The sequence below is a fragment of the Lissotriton helveticus genome, chromosome 5_1 (assembly GCF_964261635.1).
Source record: "Lissotriton helveticus chromosome 5_1, aLisHel1.1, whole genome shotgun sequence".
Lineage (NCBI taxonomy): Eukaryota > Metazoa > Chordata > Amphibia > Caudata > Salamandridae > Lissotriton > Lissotriton helveticus.
In genome coordinates, this window is record NC_136065.1 from 847,623,721 (window position 1) to 847,641,279 (window position 17,559).

The 17,559-nt window shown below is 43.1% G+C and overlaps 1 protein-coding gene across 1 annotated transcript in view; it reads right to left on the reverse strand.

The window, feature by feature from the left end:
* The window catches only part of ZNF511 (zinc finger protein 511), a 119,358-nt gene that overhangs the window by 58,788 nt on the left and 43,011 nt on the right, over window positions 1–17,559 (reverse strand). Inside the window, exon 3 of the mRNA XM_078643323.1 lies at window positions 4,381–4,454. Coding sequence (XP_078499449.1) covers window positions 4,381–4,454 — 74 coding nt within the window. The remainder of the gene's footprint in view (window positions 1–4,380; window positions 4,455–17,559) is intronic.

The following is a 17,559-nucleotide window of genomic DNA, read 5'->3' on the forward strand; positions in this document are numbered from 1 at the left end:
GTCTCAATTCTAGTTAATTATTATGCATGGAATCCTCTAACAAAGAAAGATTTATGTGAGCAGAATGTCAGCAGTCCTCACGTTCTTTAATCACGAATTCCTTCCCTAATGCGCGCAAGGACAGCTTCAGCGCGAGCAAGGCTTCAGCGCGAGCAAGGAGAGCTTCAGCGCGAGGAAGAACAGCTTCAGCGCGAGCAATTCTTAGCGCGAGCAATAGAACACCGCGCGTCTTCTTGAGACAGGGCGCAAGGGAAACACGTTGCCTTGCTTAATCGTTTCCGCTCCCTTAGTTTATAATAAAGATACTATTCAATCAATCCGCCCGTCAAACTCCTCACTGCAAATGTCCCTGAGACAGATACAGCCGCTGGGAAGTCTCCGCTTCCTTTCTCGTTCCTATAATTAACACAGCCGCTGGAGGAGTGCGCGAGTCGTCTTTTCTTTTCCTTGTCTCCGTGTTGAGGCGAAGTCCTGGGTTCACCCGATCGTCGCCATAATAATGTGGTGTCCTCTTGTATGAATAAATGAAGAAGAACTTGTATGTTTAAAGAGGAGCTTTAATTAAAGCCTCAGCCACAGGAGAAATCATCAACTGACACTAGAGCACAGATGTATTCCAGAATCTCACATGAGAATGGAATACTAGCATTGACAATTCCAGTGTATTAAAGATACAGATACAAACATTGAATACATAGTAATATCACAGTACTATCTGCATGAAACAACTTAATACACCGCCATTACACTGAATAGATGCATCCAAGTTCACCAACAACAGTAACACCACCTTTGGCAGACAAAGAATATGTAATGGATCCAGTTACTTCGTGTCATAATGTCCATTTCTCAGGTACACCTGATGGAGCGAGGTGGTAAAAACAAAATTTCGTGTACCCCTCTCAAAGTCAATGTTCCATAACGTTAACATTTACTAATGGAATGTTTTTGTGAATTAATCAACCATAGTATAAGATGCATACATTATTACACATGGGAGTACTAATTTTGCCTGCATGTTGGAATAAAAATTAACTAATATGTATTGTTATCGTGTTGTGAATTAATGCGCAGCTTAGACATAAACAAACGCAGCTTAAAAATGCTTATTGTACACGTTTTGTGCTAAGAAGTGGTCGAATATACAAGTATAAAATGCATTTGTGTGGCTTATTTGCTAGGTAACAACTAATGGGGAAACATTAGTATGGTGGGAGGTAAACAGAAGGGTTTTATTTCCATGTTTAACATGAATTTGTGTTTGTTTCTATGATAGTTCCAAAAAGTGGCCTCTGAGGCCTGTATGAAAGATGGCTGCCCGGGTAAACTGTGAGCAAAGGCCTGACAGCGCAGGCGCGCCTAAAGCCTGCAAGTCAGAGTGAGCTGCCTGTGCTCGGGGAGGTTCAAGGCTGCCTTGCCCCGGAACCTAGGATGGGTGCCAAACATGGACGTTTGAATGTTCTGATCCTGGCAAAAGGTCCTGATGTTGCGACTGCAGGAAATGACTAGGCCATGGACTGTCCTAAAACAAAGCCCCTTTATTTTTCTGCTGAATCGTTGTGAAAATGATGTTGTAATGGTGAGGAGATGCTCACCCACCCCGAATTTGTCCACTCAGAAATCAAATAAGTAATAGTAGATACTTTTTAGATAGATTAAGTTAGGAAATTAGTGTATTAAAAATCCTGGTCTAGAGGGGGTCGCTTTTTCGATTTCCACTCGAAGTGCTGCTCGATTGAAGATTGATTCCTGGATGTAAGAACTCTTTGAATTATTTTGTTTGCTTTGCAGGACTGGAGGATAAGATGAGGGTGTTAGTTAGGGATGTTAGGAGAGAATGAATTTGGAACTATCTATTCTTTGCTAAACTTTTAACTGACTTCTAAATAAATGACTATTTTCTGAGCTCCAAATAAAATGATTATTTTGAAATAACGTTTAAGATTTACTGAATAAAGAATTAATCAATGCCTAAATGTCAGACATATTAAAGGTTTGCTTTTAATAAAATTGGGAAAATGGAATTTTAAAAGCTGGTCTTGTGATTTTCCTACACCTAATTTTCTTTCTAGCAGACCAATTGCCACTATGTTGGTGCGTCTAAATAATTAAATGTTTGAATAAACCCATGGTAACGTGTAATAAACTGTAGGTGTAAATATTAACGGATTAGATAGGTTTAGACACTCCACCAAATGTTACAGCATTTCTCCTTTGCGATTCACCAAAAGCCCTGAAGCCAAGTGTAAGTGAACAGAGTAAACGTGCAATGTTATGGGCCCCACTGACGAATGGTTGTGTGTTTAAAGGTTTCAGGGAAATGGTGAGTACTGATTAGAAATGATTTTTGGAGTCCCGCTGTAGCACACCACTACAACCGTTTTCCTCTAAATCTTCCTACTCCAGCCAGCAAACCAGGTATAATTTTTCTCAGTAGCCTTGAAAGCACCAGAGTATCTAAGAAAAAGCTGAAGGTACTTATCTAAAAGAGCTATCAAGAGTAGATATTGAAATATCTCAGCGGCACAACTATGAGCTGCCTTGTGACCAGCAGGCTGGGGAGTATTGGGTGACTAGTTATTGCTGCACCTAACAGAGACAGGAGAATAGAAGCCCTGAAGAATTATAGCTGATCACTTGGCCTCACACAGTCTTTCCACACGCTCAAAGAATATGTGACATATTTCCGCAAACAAATACCCCGCATACCATCACTCCGCAAAGACAAACACCCCGCAAATTATCACAACGAAAACATTTACAACGACTATGCCTTTACCACGCATGCCATTACAACGCAAATGCATGTTAAAGGTATACTCATTGTAAAAGTTTTAAAGGTAAGTGTGAGTACCCTACACAAACACTACAACACTACCTTAATACACTACCCCTACACTACACAAACAACACATCACTATCCTACACTATACAAACACTACCCTAAACCCTAAAACACTACACTACCCTACACAAACACTACAACACTACCCTAAACCCTAAAACACTACTCCCAGCATGACCCTACACTACACAAACACTACAACACTACCCTAGAACACTACCCCCAGCATGACCCTACACTACAACACTACCCTAAACCCTAAAACACTGCCCCCAGCATGACCCTACACTACACAAACACTACAACACTACCCTAAACCCTACAACACTACCCCTGCATGACCCTACACAATCACTACACTACCCTAAAACACTACCCCCTTCATGACCCTACACTACACAAACACTACACTACCCTAAACCCTAAAACACTACCCCTGCTTGACCCTACACTACACAAATACTACAACACTACCCTAAACCCTAAAACAATACCTCCTGCATGACCCTACACTACACAAACACTACAACACTACCCTAAACCCTATAACACTACCCCCAGCACGACCCTACACTACACAACCACCACAACACTACACAAACAATACACTACACAATCACTACCCTAGCACGACCCCCCACCCCTAAAAAAAAGAACCCAAACCCCCTTACCTCTCTCTTGTCGTGGTTCCACACTCCTCCTGGTTTCATCTTCATGAAGTCTGGATTTTTTTCACAACGCTTGTGCATTTACCATACATGCCTTTACAACGTAATTCGTTGTAAAGGCATGCATGGTAAATGCACACGCGTTGTGAAAAAATGCGGAGTGTTGGTATGCCGGGTCAATGACCTCACGGAGTAATGGTATGCGGGCTGAAAGTCCGCGGAAAAAAAGATGCGGAGAAAACGTTCATTACCCTCTCAAAACCATTATGCCCTGTGTGACAAAACCTCCTCAGAAATGTGAAGATTTTTTTTTGGGGGGGGGGGGTGGCTTCACATCAAGGGGTGCTGCAAGAGTGAAGCAGTAATTAGAGTAACCTTGTATACTGAAGGTCCTTCTTTGAATTTTATAGTCATGGTATTATGTTCGGTCATATCTGCTTCTACCATGGATAAGACTACCAGTGGTAGAAGAAAGAGGTAATGAGGTTTCCAGAAGAGGAATATCAGAAATACCCGTCTGGCAGGAGAGACCTGTACAAAGGTGTGAAATAGATGTTGCCGACTAAGGTCATTCAGGAGGTGGAGGGAGCATTTTAAAAAGAAAGGGAAATCAGATGAAAGTGATGATCTGCAGAAAATGCCAGAGTGGACAATCTCTTGTTTTTATAAAGAGCAAGTGGATGAATCAATTAGCCAGGAAGAGGGTGAGTATATCACAAAGTATAAAGACTATCCATGTGTTGAGAAATGCAATTTTGTAAAGACCTAGTTACGGTGACACATGCACACACACACATACATCACACACACGTGCAGTCTTTGACAGAATAGTAGACCTGCAACAGACTGCAATGAAATGCTCCTTACTTGGGCCTTTCTACCACTTCTGTGACACCCATTAGAACTTCTTGGAGGTAGAAGTGTCGTTGAATATCTCCATCCTAGAAAAGAACAGACAAAATGAACACGTTATTGACCTCTTTTTAATCTGGAATGATGTAACTGTTATTCCAGGTATGAACAGGAAAAAGATCTTAGAAGTGCCATGGCGGTCTTTGGAGGAATCAACATAGGAGTGGTGGGGCCCACAAGCATTTTCTATAACTACCTGTGGACAAAAGCCAGACTTATGGCATAGGCATTGGGAAGGTGTTATTCTCTTTGGGCAATAGGCTGAGACAGACATAATTCTTGGCACGCCTTCTCATCTTTACCCGATAGCTCCACCTTAAGATGAGCCCAGACCGTTCTTAGGTTTAGGTATGACACCAGTAAAACTTCAATGACAATCAGATGTCTGACTGTGCAAACCAGGCGAATAAAAAGAGTCTCCCCATGGGACAAGACAATCTGTAAAACAGCTGCAAGTTAGCAAACAAGGAGAGCCACTAGGAATATGAAGTTGCAGCATTATTCTCATTAAAAAAGACTAACGCGTAAACCTTCACATGCATGTGTGCTTTCAGTAAAGGAAAACAAAGGATAAATAAAAAACAATGTTGTTATATTTACAACAGTTACGTGTCGTTGTAATGAAACGGGTGTTGTCTAAATGCATATTAAATTAAGGATCTGACAACTGAAAATGACACAAAGAAAAGAGAACAACACATTAAAAATATACATGATATTGGACTGATGATAAATATTTTCTCGGCACTTTCATGTTTTTACTGTTGAAGCCAATTAATTTGACATCACAATATTGCCAAAGCAGCGGCTTTCAAAGCAAGACAGTAAAGATACTGAACAACCACTAAGATTTAACTGATGTGATAAATGGGATCACTCCTTTATTTAAAAAAAAAAAATGTTTTAGTCATCACCATCCGGTAGATACATACAGATAAAATACATGAGGAAATTCAGCAAAAAATATAATAAATGCAATATTGAGGGAGCATGGGGATCCGAATGCCATCAATTTACAATCTACAGTTAATATCATACGCCATGATTAAAGTGAACACTATTCATAATTAATCTCGGCCTATCGCCGTCTTTTTTCCAGCTATAAATTGGAGCCCATATACAATAAAATGGTATCACTCCTGAGGAATCTTAAAAGGATTATGTTATAAAAAATATTTATTGTAACTACTTCCAACACTGATGCTTGTTTCGAGACACAGTGCTGCCTTCTACAGCCTTACATAGGGACCTCCAGAAACAGATTTTAAAACACTGATAACATAGCAGGAGAAAAGAGGAACATAATTGATATTTTTTAAGCTTTATTGTTACATTAATTAAAATTATTACAATATGAAATACAGTGACAAATAGAGTTTGTTAAAATAATAAAATGAGAATTTATCAAGGCTTGTGAATCCGTGTCCCTACTTTAAAATTAAATCCTGCTGTATGCAAGTACCAAGAGGTGGTGTAACCTGTAAGAGACATGCCTAAGGCAGTTCGGATTCATATTGTACAGGTGGGAAAAGCGCCTTGTGCAAGGGGATACCCTGTGTAAGGATGAAAGGATGACTAGAGTATATACTGCAAACCCCCCGTACCCCCATAAACACGAACGTTACTATGGTTAACTCTTCAAGATGAGGGACACCCTGAGGAATGTCCACATTGATCTACAGGTCCCCTTCAGAATTCAATCTCACGACCCATTTCACCAGGCACCAGTCCAGAACTGCTTGAAAATGTATTCCCTATAACTAGGCACTTGTGGAGACTGGGTCACGTTTGTTGTATTGTAATTGTAATTGCATTTATATAGCGCTTACTACCCCTGACGAGGCGTCAAAGCGCTTTTTCGGCGGGTAGCACGCTACTCCGGGACCCATAGAGGATTAGTGTTGAATTAGTATAGTGAAACATGCAAGTACATTTCAAGTGGTGGATAGGTTAGTCAGTTATTTGGATTTGGAATGACAGCAGAAGGATAGAGGAGGACAAAGGTTTGTATTTATTTATCGCTCGCTTGTTGACGCACGCTATTCAGGAAGCCTATAAAGGATTAGTGGTGAATTAATATGTTGAAATATGAGATAATTTTAGTGGTGGATATTAGTCTGTTACTTGGAGTGAGAAGGATAGCGGAGGGATAAAAGGGGAAGAAAGATTTGCATTCATATAGCACTTGTTACCCCCGATGGGTGCTGAATCGCTTTTCTGGCGAGATGCACGCCACTCCGGAACCCATAAAGGATTAGTGTTGAAAATTAGTACAGTATAAATATGAAGTAATTTGAGTAGTAGATATGTTATTCAGTTATTTGGGCAGTATATTAGTATAGTTGAATATGGAATATGGAATTTGAGAAGTGAACATGTTAGTCTGTTAATTTTGATTGAAAAGGATAGTGGAGGGATAAAAGAGTGAAGGATTTTTTTTTAGGTCTTAGCAGTAGGAAGAGGATTTTGGATGAGTAAAAAGGAGTTTTGGAGGGAAGGAGTCAGAGGGGAGAGTTTAGAAAGTTTTGTTTTAGGGGATCGGTGTAGTAAAAAGAGGTGTCAGATGATGCAAGGAGGAGAAGAGCAGGAGAGAGTCTAGAAAGGGTTATTTTGGCGATCACAGTAGTGGTATGGGGTTTGGGATAAATGAGAGAGTGGATGTAGAGGATATATTGATAGATGTATAGGATAAGAGATAGGGTAGTGCATTAGAAGGAGTAGTAGAAAGAAGTTTGAGATGAATCAGAAGGTTGGGCTAGAAGATATATTGAGCGAAGTATAGGCTGAGAAATAGGCTAGTGCATTGGAAATGCTAAATTAGAAGAAAGTGATAAGTATATAGATCCATAAGTACATTGAAAGTATATAGATACATAAAGGAAGTAAGTATATTTAGATTAAATATATTGATAGAGGCACAGATTGAGAAATAGGGTAGTGCATTGGATATGCTTTTTCAGGCTTTGTTTTGTAGAAGAGTGATCCGTATTGTGTGGGTGTGTAGCAGGTGTGTTTTTAGTGCTGGTATTAGCTGTATTAGGATAGCAATCGTGTAGCTGTTCTTTATTGTGTTCCTCATCCAGCATGCTAAGAAGACATTTTGATGGGTCTGCATGTGTATGTGTTGGAGATGGTGTTTGAGAGGGAGTTGGAGTGCTGTGTTGCTTTTGTGGTGTAACATTGTTGTGAGGTAGACTTGGGGAAGCAAAGTTGTGAGGTGTGGCATGTTGCTTATATTTTTTGCGTGTGTTTAAGGCGGAAGGTGTATAAGTCAGGGGAGGTGGTGCAGCATGTGGGTCATGTCGTAATGTTCTAAATTGTCCAATGGATGAGAGGCGGTTAGAAGAGAGGTGCTGTATTGCTGTATCTGTGTTAGGTGTGGTGGAAGAGTGAAAGCTTGGCATTGGAGTTTGTTCCTTTGTGTGCTTTGAAAGGTGGGTATATGTATGTATTTTGTGATGGTAAGTATTATGAGGTGTTGCGCTCTGAAGATCTTGTTGTGCTGGTGTGTGTGATATGTTTTGCTTTTGAGGTGTAGTGAAAAGGGGTGCTGATGTATATGTTTCATGCACTGGATTTGGTTGTGTAGTATTGTTTGTGAGAGGAGGTTGTGACGTAGAGGGGTGGTGATGTGTTTATGAGTAGAGTGTATGTTGTGTGTAGGAGGGAATGAAGTAGAGGTGAGAGTGTTTATCTTAGACTGGTTTGTTTCAAGAGTTACAAAGTGTGGTGGTGTGCAGTGTGTGTTGTGTGTTAGTGTTATTATGGTAGAAGGGAGAGGAGGGTGTTTGTTGGACAACTGATGGAAGGATCATTATATGTTTGTTGGTGAAAAAAGGTGGACTGTTAGGTGTAATTACAGCAGGGAGAGTGTGTCTGAATGGGATGTAGTTATGTATGGTGTTGACTGGCGTTGTGTTAGTGATGAGTGTATTGGTTAGTGGTATAGGATAGAGTTGTGTACTGTTTGTGGGTGATGGTGGATATATGTGGTAGTTGGGATAGTAGGGTGTGTAGATGTAGTTTGGTTGGGTCGGTGGTGCATGCTGGTACATTAATCTGTGCATAGTGTTGTGCGTGGTGTATATTTGGTGTGAGTGTGTTACTCTGTTTGTGGATGGTGTGGGCTGGGTATTGTTAAATGAGAAAAAGGGCAGCATTTCTGGCCCTAGTCCCGACCAGTCTCGAACAGGCTCAAAAAGGCAACTAACCTTGTCCTATCCGCCCTTAACAGGCTCAAACAGGCAACTAACCTTGTCCTATCCGCCCTTAACAGGCTCACACAGGCAACTACCCTTGTCCTCTCCGCCCTTAACAGGCTCAAACAGGCAACTACCCTTGTCCTCTTCGCCCTTAGCCTCGACGCCTGGGCTGAGACGCCCTAAGCCTGGCCTTTTTTGTAGCCCTAGTAATCAGGTGACCCCTTGAGCCAATGGGAGCCCTAGCCCTAACACTATCCAATCACAGCACTAGCCCTAACATCTAGAACCAATAGGAGACCAGGACCTTACAGCCAATCTTAGCCCTAGTCCAAGCACCCAATCGGGTCAAAAACCCTGATCTCTACGTCCAATAAATACCTTAGCCCTACCACTAGTCCCAACCCAAGTTCAAGCAGCCAATGGTACAGGTAGCCCTAGTCCATACTTCCAATAGAGAGCCTAACCCTACTCTTAGACCCACAACTGGTCCAACAACCAATCATACCAGAAGCCCTAAATAGCTACTTCCAATTAAAGGTCTAACCCTAGCCCTAGTCCCACCCTACTCCCAACAAGCAATAACATAGGAACCCCTAGTCCCTACTTCCAATAGAATTCCTAACCCTAGCCCTAGTCCCAACATTACAATGATAGAATCACAGACCGAGAAACCAATCAGAACCCTCAAATACCCAACCAATGAGGACATTAACCCTAACCCAATAGAAACACCAGATACCACTACCAATCAGTGTACACATGTGCCAACCACTAGCAGACCATATAAGGTCCCAGCGACCTCAGACAAGGTTTGCTGGCCAGGGAGTTGGAAGCTGCTTCTCCTGTTCAGAATCTCCTAGGAGACAGACAGGCTCAATCCACACTTTGGACTTCTGCAGGTAAAGGCTTCACTAACTCGAAATCTAACAATACTGTTTGAATAAAGCTTTACTCCCCCTGCTCGCCAAAAAACTAAGTGCACAGGCCCCAGTAAATACAGTTTAAACAACTCACAGAAGCACCCTCTGATGTAGCACCCTCTGATGTAGAAAATCCCTGATGCTGGGGGGGGGGGGGGGATAGGCAGGGGGGCTGACCTCACTGGCTTGTGAACACAAAATGGTGGCTGGGGGTGCACTGTTTTAGCACACAGGTCTAAGCACAGAGCAAAGGAGAAATTTGGAGGGAAAACAGATTTGTCACCAAGGAATGAGAGGGACAAACTACAGAGGTTGGACTGCAAATCCCACAATTCAACACACTAAATGGAGGCAATCATGGGCAGGGAAAACCACAAATTTAAAACACAACACAGGTGATAAAATATGCAATTACAGGCAGGCTAAAACTACAATTTTTAACTGTAACAACCACAGGCATAGACAGTAAACACAGAAAGTGAAAATCGTTTTTTAAACAACTTTTTGTCTTGGGAAGATACAACACTAGTCTGTCTCCTTAAAACTTCCTGGACTCTGCTCACTGCAATCTGGGGCACATGTAGGCTGCAAATCACAAGATGGAGGAGAATGATTTGGGGTGCACCCAGCAAGGCCTTAAGGGGCCTGGGCAGGTGTGAGAGGAGGGCTCAGACTTGCCTGGTAGCTGAATAGCCAATGGAGAAATTTGGAGGGAAAACAGATTTGTCACCAAGGAATGAGAGGGACAAACTACAGAGGTTGGACTGCAAATCCCACAATTCAACACACTAAATGGAAGCAATCATGGGCAGGGAAAACCACATGAACCAGTCCTTCCCACAAAAATACACTGTGCTTTTGTGGACTGCTCCTAACATATGTGATACGTTTAGCCAAACGTACTTGGATTAGTGCGGTCTGTGTGAGGGAGAGTTGCATACTATACTGAAATGCCAGGGAGTTACATGTTAAAAAGCATCCTTATCTATACTCTTTGGTAAAGCAGGTCATTTTAAGGGACTCATATCCCACTGGGATATTAGGGAGAAGAAACCCCTGATGGTTAAGGACAATAGCAAGAACGAGGTATATTAATGATTTAATTTACAAGAACATCAACCACCCAACACTCTGACCTGCAGAGTGCTCCAGAATCACAAAAGGGCAGATCACTTGTAAACTTCTTGCTGGCCGAATTATCAGTCGAGCCTATTTGAAGGACAATAAAGACATTCTTGTAGACACGATTGACAACTCTTCCCTCAGTTAAAAAAAATAACTGTTCAGAGCAAGGCACCCATCTTACGAAACTAGATGGAGCAATTCAAGGTGCACTCTTTGTTGAGGAGAGCCACCGAACAATAAAACCATCTAATTTTGTGCAACGTGTTACATTGTATTGTGGATTACTGTCTAGTCTACAAAAAAACACTCACCTGTAATTCTGCCTGCAATGTAAACATTATATTTAGTTTTTGACTGAAGTCAGCGAAATACGAAAAGTGGACTTAGGCATACCAAACCATGATGTACATTCACAGTCCCATGGAACTGGCGTGATGTGCAACACGGCTTCTTTGCACACTGCAACATATATCACATTTAATTGTTCCAAGAGTCTGTAAGGTGCGTGCTGATTCTACACAGAAGAACCAAAGTGCAGAGACAATAAGCAGATTTCAAAATGTAGGTGAGTTGCAGATTGCATACTGACATGAAGGGAAAAATGCTGCTTGCTAAATAAAGCACGTTCCCTACGATAGAAGAAGTGGTAGAAGCAGCAGTCAACATATTAGCAGCTGCCCTGTAGTGGTACCAGGATGAATAACCCTGCAGCATTACAACTACTCAAAGGGCCCCGATACGATATATTTAACAAGAGTGCACTGCGAGAAAATTCGGTGCCATGAGGAACAGTAAGACTAAACTTTATGAGCTTTGAAAAAAAGACAATGACATACAGAAGGTGCCTGAAAACTACAAGCTCCCACCTGCCTAACAAGTCATAGCCCACCACTTAAGATAGGACACAGACTCCTGAGAGCCTTCCTTTCTACATAAAAAGGAACTTCAAATCGTGAGAATCGGTAACCGATATACCCTGGCTTGGGCTCGTACAAATCAATGCCATCAGAGTAGGTTGCAGAGGTAACGAATTTGGAAAACGACAGGTACTTATGACACACACAAGCATAGGAACCATATGAACCATATGCCACTTACTAATGGTATCCCACTCCCATAACCTAAGAATGGGGCATAGGCTACAGAAGCCACTAAAATTTAAATTAGTGCACGAAAGTCTAGCTCATTCTTGGGAAAACCCAATGAATGAAACCAGCAGTAGATTAAACTACACAACAACCATTTTAATTGAGAGCTGCTGAATGCGAACATAACCAACAAGCAAAGATAGAGTGTTAGAAATGGGGTTTCTCGTTGGCTAGGTTATGCACATTAGCCAGGCAGAAACCACCACTCTAGTCAGGGCAAGTAAGTTACACACCAAAGATAACCTGTGCTTACCCCCTGCTAGCTTGGCACAAAGCTAACAGTCAGGCTGATCGCCAGAGGTCATGTGTAAAGTGTTTGTGCAACACACTTACACCAGTGACACAATGAATACACCACAAAAGAGACTCCACACAAGATTATATACATCAATATAGCATATATTGTACATAACACAAGACCAGAAACGATATGGCTCATAAATAATGCACACAGTGTGCAAATGCTGAGTCAGTACATGAAATGCAGCAGTTAGCTTAGAAGTAAAACTCAAACCACCAAATACCACCAGTGGTAAATACATCACTAAAAAAGGTCATAGACACAGAGTGCAGTGTACTTCCACTCCTAATACATTGTATAGCCCTGGTGAAAAGATGAGCTCTTTTGGAATAAACGCGGGCAAAGCACTTACACTCCTATTAGGGAATTTATGGTAGTACAAAAGACTAACCCCGTCGTGTCCCCTGAACAGGAGATCATGCAGTAGCTGCTAATACTAAGCACAGGTGGTGAGGCGGGGGAGCAGAAGGGTGAATGAAAAAAAGAATAAACTGACTTACCCGACTGCTACCGGGTGCTGTCTCCTCGCCACAACAGGAAGCTCCCAACCTCCCAGAAGCCCCTGTCAGATCACAACGCTGCCTAGCACCGGCACTCAGACGGGGGCTTGGAGGCTTTGCATGTTCCTCACCAGGCTGTGTAATCCAGCCTCCTGGGGAAGATTCGAAGTGCGCACAATGTTTTAACCGGACCTTTTGTGCTGGTCAAACAGTCACACGCACTGTAGAGTGAGCTTTACACTCGTTCCCTGACCCTGCACTGGCCAGCCCGGCCCACCGCCCCTGTCCCGCCCCAGAGCAGGAAGGAAAACAATAACGTTAGTTATTATTGTTTTCGTTTTCCTCCTGGAGGAGGAGCCGCCACTGAGAAGATGCGTCCTTCCATGTAAGGGGCACAAACTGTAAGACTTAGTGGGGAGGCCTTGCAGGGTCCCTTCGCCTTTAGGTGTACTACGTGCAGTTGCCCATGAGCATGCACGGGAGCTGCTAAATTCCCAGGTGAAGTTGGGGCCAAGCCAATACCTCCAGCTCGAATAGAAGGCCATAAATGTAGCTCACACGCTTCTCTGTGGCGGGGTGGCATGGATGCCGCTTGGTTGCCAGGCTACCCTTCCTGGTTGAGTCAGATAGCAGGGTCTGTGCACCCATCTGGGTTGGAGTGACTCAGAGAGGGTACTCGCTGGTCCCGAGGCAGCACCTGGCCCCTTCTTCCACAAAGTACTTTCGCCATAACAGAGACGCTAACACGCGCTATTCCCATGGGGCGGGGACTACCAAAAGAACTTAGAGTGCCCAGCATGCCCCTGGTTATTGGGCAGCACAACGAGGGCTGCTAGCTACAGTGGCTGTATACTCGGGGGAAAGGTGGGGCGTGGCGCAATCAACGCTGCAGGCCCACTAGTAGCATTAAATTTACAGGCCCTGCATATATGGTATACTACTTTACAAGAGACTTACAGGTAAGTTAAATATGCCATGCAGGTGTAAGCCAATCATACCCAGTTTTAGGGGAGAGAGCACATGCCCTTTAGAACAGATTTGAAGTGGTAAAGTGCCCACAGTCCTAAAGCCAACAAAAAGGTCAGAAAAATAGGAGACAGGCAAAAGATTTGAGGATAACCCAGCTGAAAGAGCCATTTCCAACATGGAGTCAGTAAAAGAACAAGCAAAACAGGCCTAGAAGGGAACCTATATTAGCAGTACTACATTCTCTACCATTTCTTTCACCTCAGCTCAACGCCGCAATTGCATCTATTATGTAGAAATATTAGAAAGTGCTAAAGATTATAGATTATTGTCTGTAGGACTATGTGCCAACAACTCTGAAGGGCTGGCAATAAAGGGTAACCACAAATGCCAGTCGCGATTTACAAATTATTTGTGATTACTGTGCTAAAGTATACATGTTGCAACAGCTGAAATGTAAATGGTTCCAAACACTACACGCAAAATGTTGCTAATATATTCAGGTTATGCCTAGAGATGGATCTGTTCTCGGCTTTAATAGCTGCACTTTTGAAATATATTGTCTCTCACACTTACATAACTACAGAACATATTGGTTTTTGTTTACACTGTAGAACATTTGTAGGGGGTTAGAGTAGTAGATAAAGCACTGACTCAACAAAGATATTTTACTCATGGCCTGGCCCTTCACAGCTAAGAGAAACATCTACACGAGGGTCCTAGAACTGGTAGTTGAGAGAAAAATGTCCAGTGGCATCAGAAAGGGACATAGCCTTCAAATATTGGACAGTTCAATCACTATAGGGAAGGTAAGTTTCCATCTACCACCATTCCTTTTAGACCTTAAGGCAATCATGTTATCGGTCCAACTTAGGGGGGATGGGTTCTAATATGATTTATTGGCAAGGTACGGACGCCTCGAGATGGAAAATATGTGATAGCAAGTAATAACTCTTTGCCTTTTGTGGGTTACCACTCCACTCCCAAGATACCGTGATGTAAATGGAAATTGTTTGATCATTTTTATTATTGTGAATGTTATTTCAAATTACAGTTACACAGTGACGGACGTGTTCCACGCTACTACAAAGCCCTCTACGAAGACAGACCCGTAGCGAGCAAGGCACAAATAATAAACTACCTTATACTATACCCACCCCGAGATCACACATGAGGACCAGACGACTCTCGATAACTACTTTACACTGCAAGGAAGTGGCAGATGTGATCTCAAGGCAAAACCCTGGGAAAACCACGGGACCAAATGGACTGCCGTACGAACTCTTCAAACGCAACGCCAGCCTATTAGCCCCGCACCTCCTAAACCTGTATAATGCGTCAAGCCACCATGGTGGTGATCCACAAACCCGGGAAGCCCCGCGATATGCGGATTGTATCGCCCGATATTGTTACTGAACGTAGAAACCAAAATACTGGCCTCAATCCTGGCGCCCCATCTACTCACAGTGATTGCCTTGCTGGTCCACTGCGACTAGTCAGGATTCATGCCCAAATGCACCACGAGTTTCAACCTTTGCGTCTAGCCCATTGGCTAGAAACCGTCAGGAACAGGCCGGCCCCACACATCCTTTTTCTCTAGATGCCAAGAACGCCTTTGACGCGGTTCACTGGCCTTTCATGCATAAGGCATTGCTAAAGTTTAGTTTTGGACCGACCTTAATGGCATGGATAGATCTACTATACACAAACCGTAGAGCTAGGGTGTGCGTCAACGGAGAGACGTCGGCTGATTTCACAGTTAAAAGAGTAACACATCAAGGGTGTCCACTGTGCCCACTGCTATTTGCACTGGAACTGGAGCCACTTGCGTGTTTAATCACGGAACACCCAGACCTGTGTGGTTTTAGAGACAATGCCGAAGTTTTAGGCGATGAACAAGTCTCTTTATACGAGGACGATATACTAATATACATTAGCAACCCAGATACGGTACTCCCGTCAATGATTCAGATATTTATAGAATTCGGTGACCTCTCGGGGTACCATATTAATTGGGACAAATCTAGAGTCTACGCAGTGAGGGGCCAACCCAACACCGTTCGTATACCAGATCAACTTACGGAGGCCAAAGAGGGCTTTCGGTACCTGGAACTCTATGTCTCTACCGATGATGCAATATGCATCAAAAGTAACATCAAGCGGGTACTGTAGAATTCAGAGCGGACGTGGTGCGCTGGAGACGGCTCCCTCTGACGCTTCTTGGGAGAGCCGCCATGTTCAAAATGATAACACTCTCGAAACTCCTATACGTATTACAAAACACATACTGTCGAATCCCGGAGTCAATCTTCACAGCCATCAACGCGGAACTACGCACCCTGGTCTGGGATAGCCAACACCCATCTATCCATACCTGACATACAATCCTAATATCGGGCGGCACACTTGATAGTCATCAACGAATGGGGCATATGCCCGGGGACCACCCCAACTATGCAATGGAGATGCTACAATTTCCATAGCGTTCATACCTACACCACTTATACAGGGGTGGGGACACCAGCAAACTACTACCTGCTACTCAAAGGGTCATGGAATCATGGAAAAGGGCCAAACATCAAATGAAATGGGCCAAAAAACTGATGAAGGCGACACCACTCTGGGAAGGTGCGAGGCTGTTAGAGATAAACAGACTACAGGGATTCAAAAAGGTGGGACACAACAAGGATCTCCAGATTGGGTGACATACTTAGAGAGGGAGACCTAATCACCTTCGAGACACTCCAGCCTGAGTTCCAAATACACAGTTATCAAAGATACAAATTTCTGCAATTACAGTATGCTTGGAAAGCGGAGGTGATAGATCCTACTGCACTTCCCAAATTTCGCCCCACTCGAGCGTAGGCTGCTGCAGGACGAAATTCTGGATAAAGCAGTCTCTTGGACATATAAAAAGTTAATCAATAACGTCCTGGACAGGTTGGGGCCTCTTAGGTCCAGGTGGGAAACTTCAACAGGGCAGCTGCCAGACATTGATTGGGAGGAGGCCCTAATGCACCAGAGGGAAATCTCAAGTTGCGACGGCGCCTAGTACAATATAAGATCCAACACAGAGTAGGGCACGTCTTCACTTATGGGGAGAGCAGACTCACCCAACTGCTTGAGATGTAAAACCCTAAGTGGCTCATTCATACACACATTATGGGAGTGTCCTCTTGTAGAGAACTATTGGGATCTGATACCGGGGGAGTTGAGATGAATACTGGAAGTCCAGCTTCGCAGGGAGGCAAAACATGTGCTATTGGGAATCTCCACAGAAATTGATCTACCTCGCGCTAAGCTTCTATTATGCAACCTGGGACTAGTAGTCGCCAAAAGGTACATAGTTAGATACTGGGTAGCCGATCTCCCTACTCTCGCAGAATGGAGGGCGGGTATGGACTTGTGTCACTCAAAAGGTGACTTACAAAGCCCGGGGCTGCTCCAAAAGGTTCACCAAGATCTGGGCCCCATGGTGAAGGCATTATGGCCTAGAGGTAGGAAACGACGACAGCGACATGGGCCACACACCGAAGTGAGACAGAAGAACGAGGGGGGGGCCCAATGGCCACTCTCCCCTACCGAAGCCACAAGGCGAGGGGGGTGGTTGTCCCCATATCCCTCCTATATATATCGAACAATGTACTGTCAAAATTTTCTGTTCACCAAAGCGTTATATTATACCAAAAACATTCATCTATAATGTGCAGGGAATCTGTTTCTGTGTACTGGCGACCTTTGTAAAAAAAAATGTTTTATTGTTTTTTATTTAAACATTTACAGTAAATGTGATTATATGAATAGATAATAATTATAATAATAACAGTAATTAGGACTATATTCAGTACACCAAGTAAAATTTATAAATGTTTTAATAATTTATTTTTCCAGAGCTGGGGGTGAATGACCACGTAGCATCATGAAGAAGACTAAATCAAGCACATCCTGTCCCTCTGATCCCCAGTGTATAAT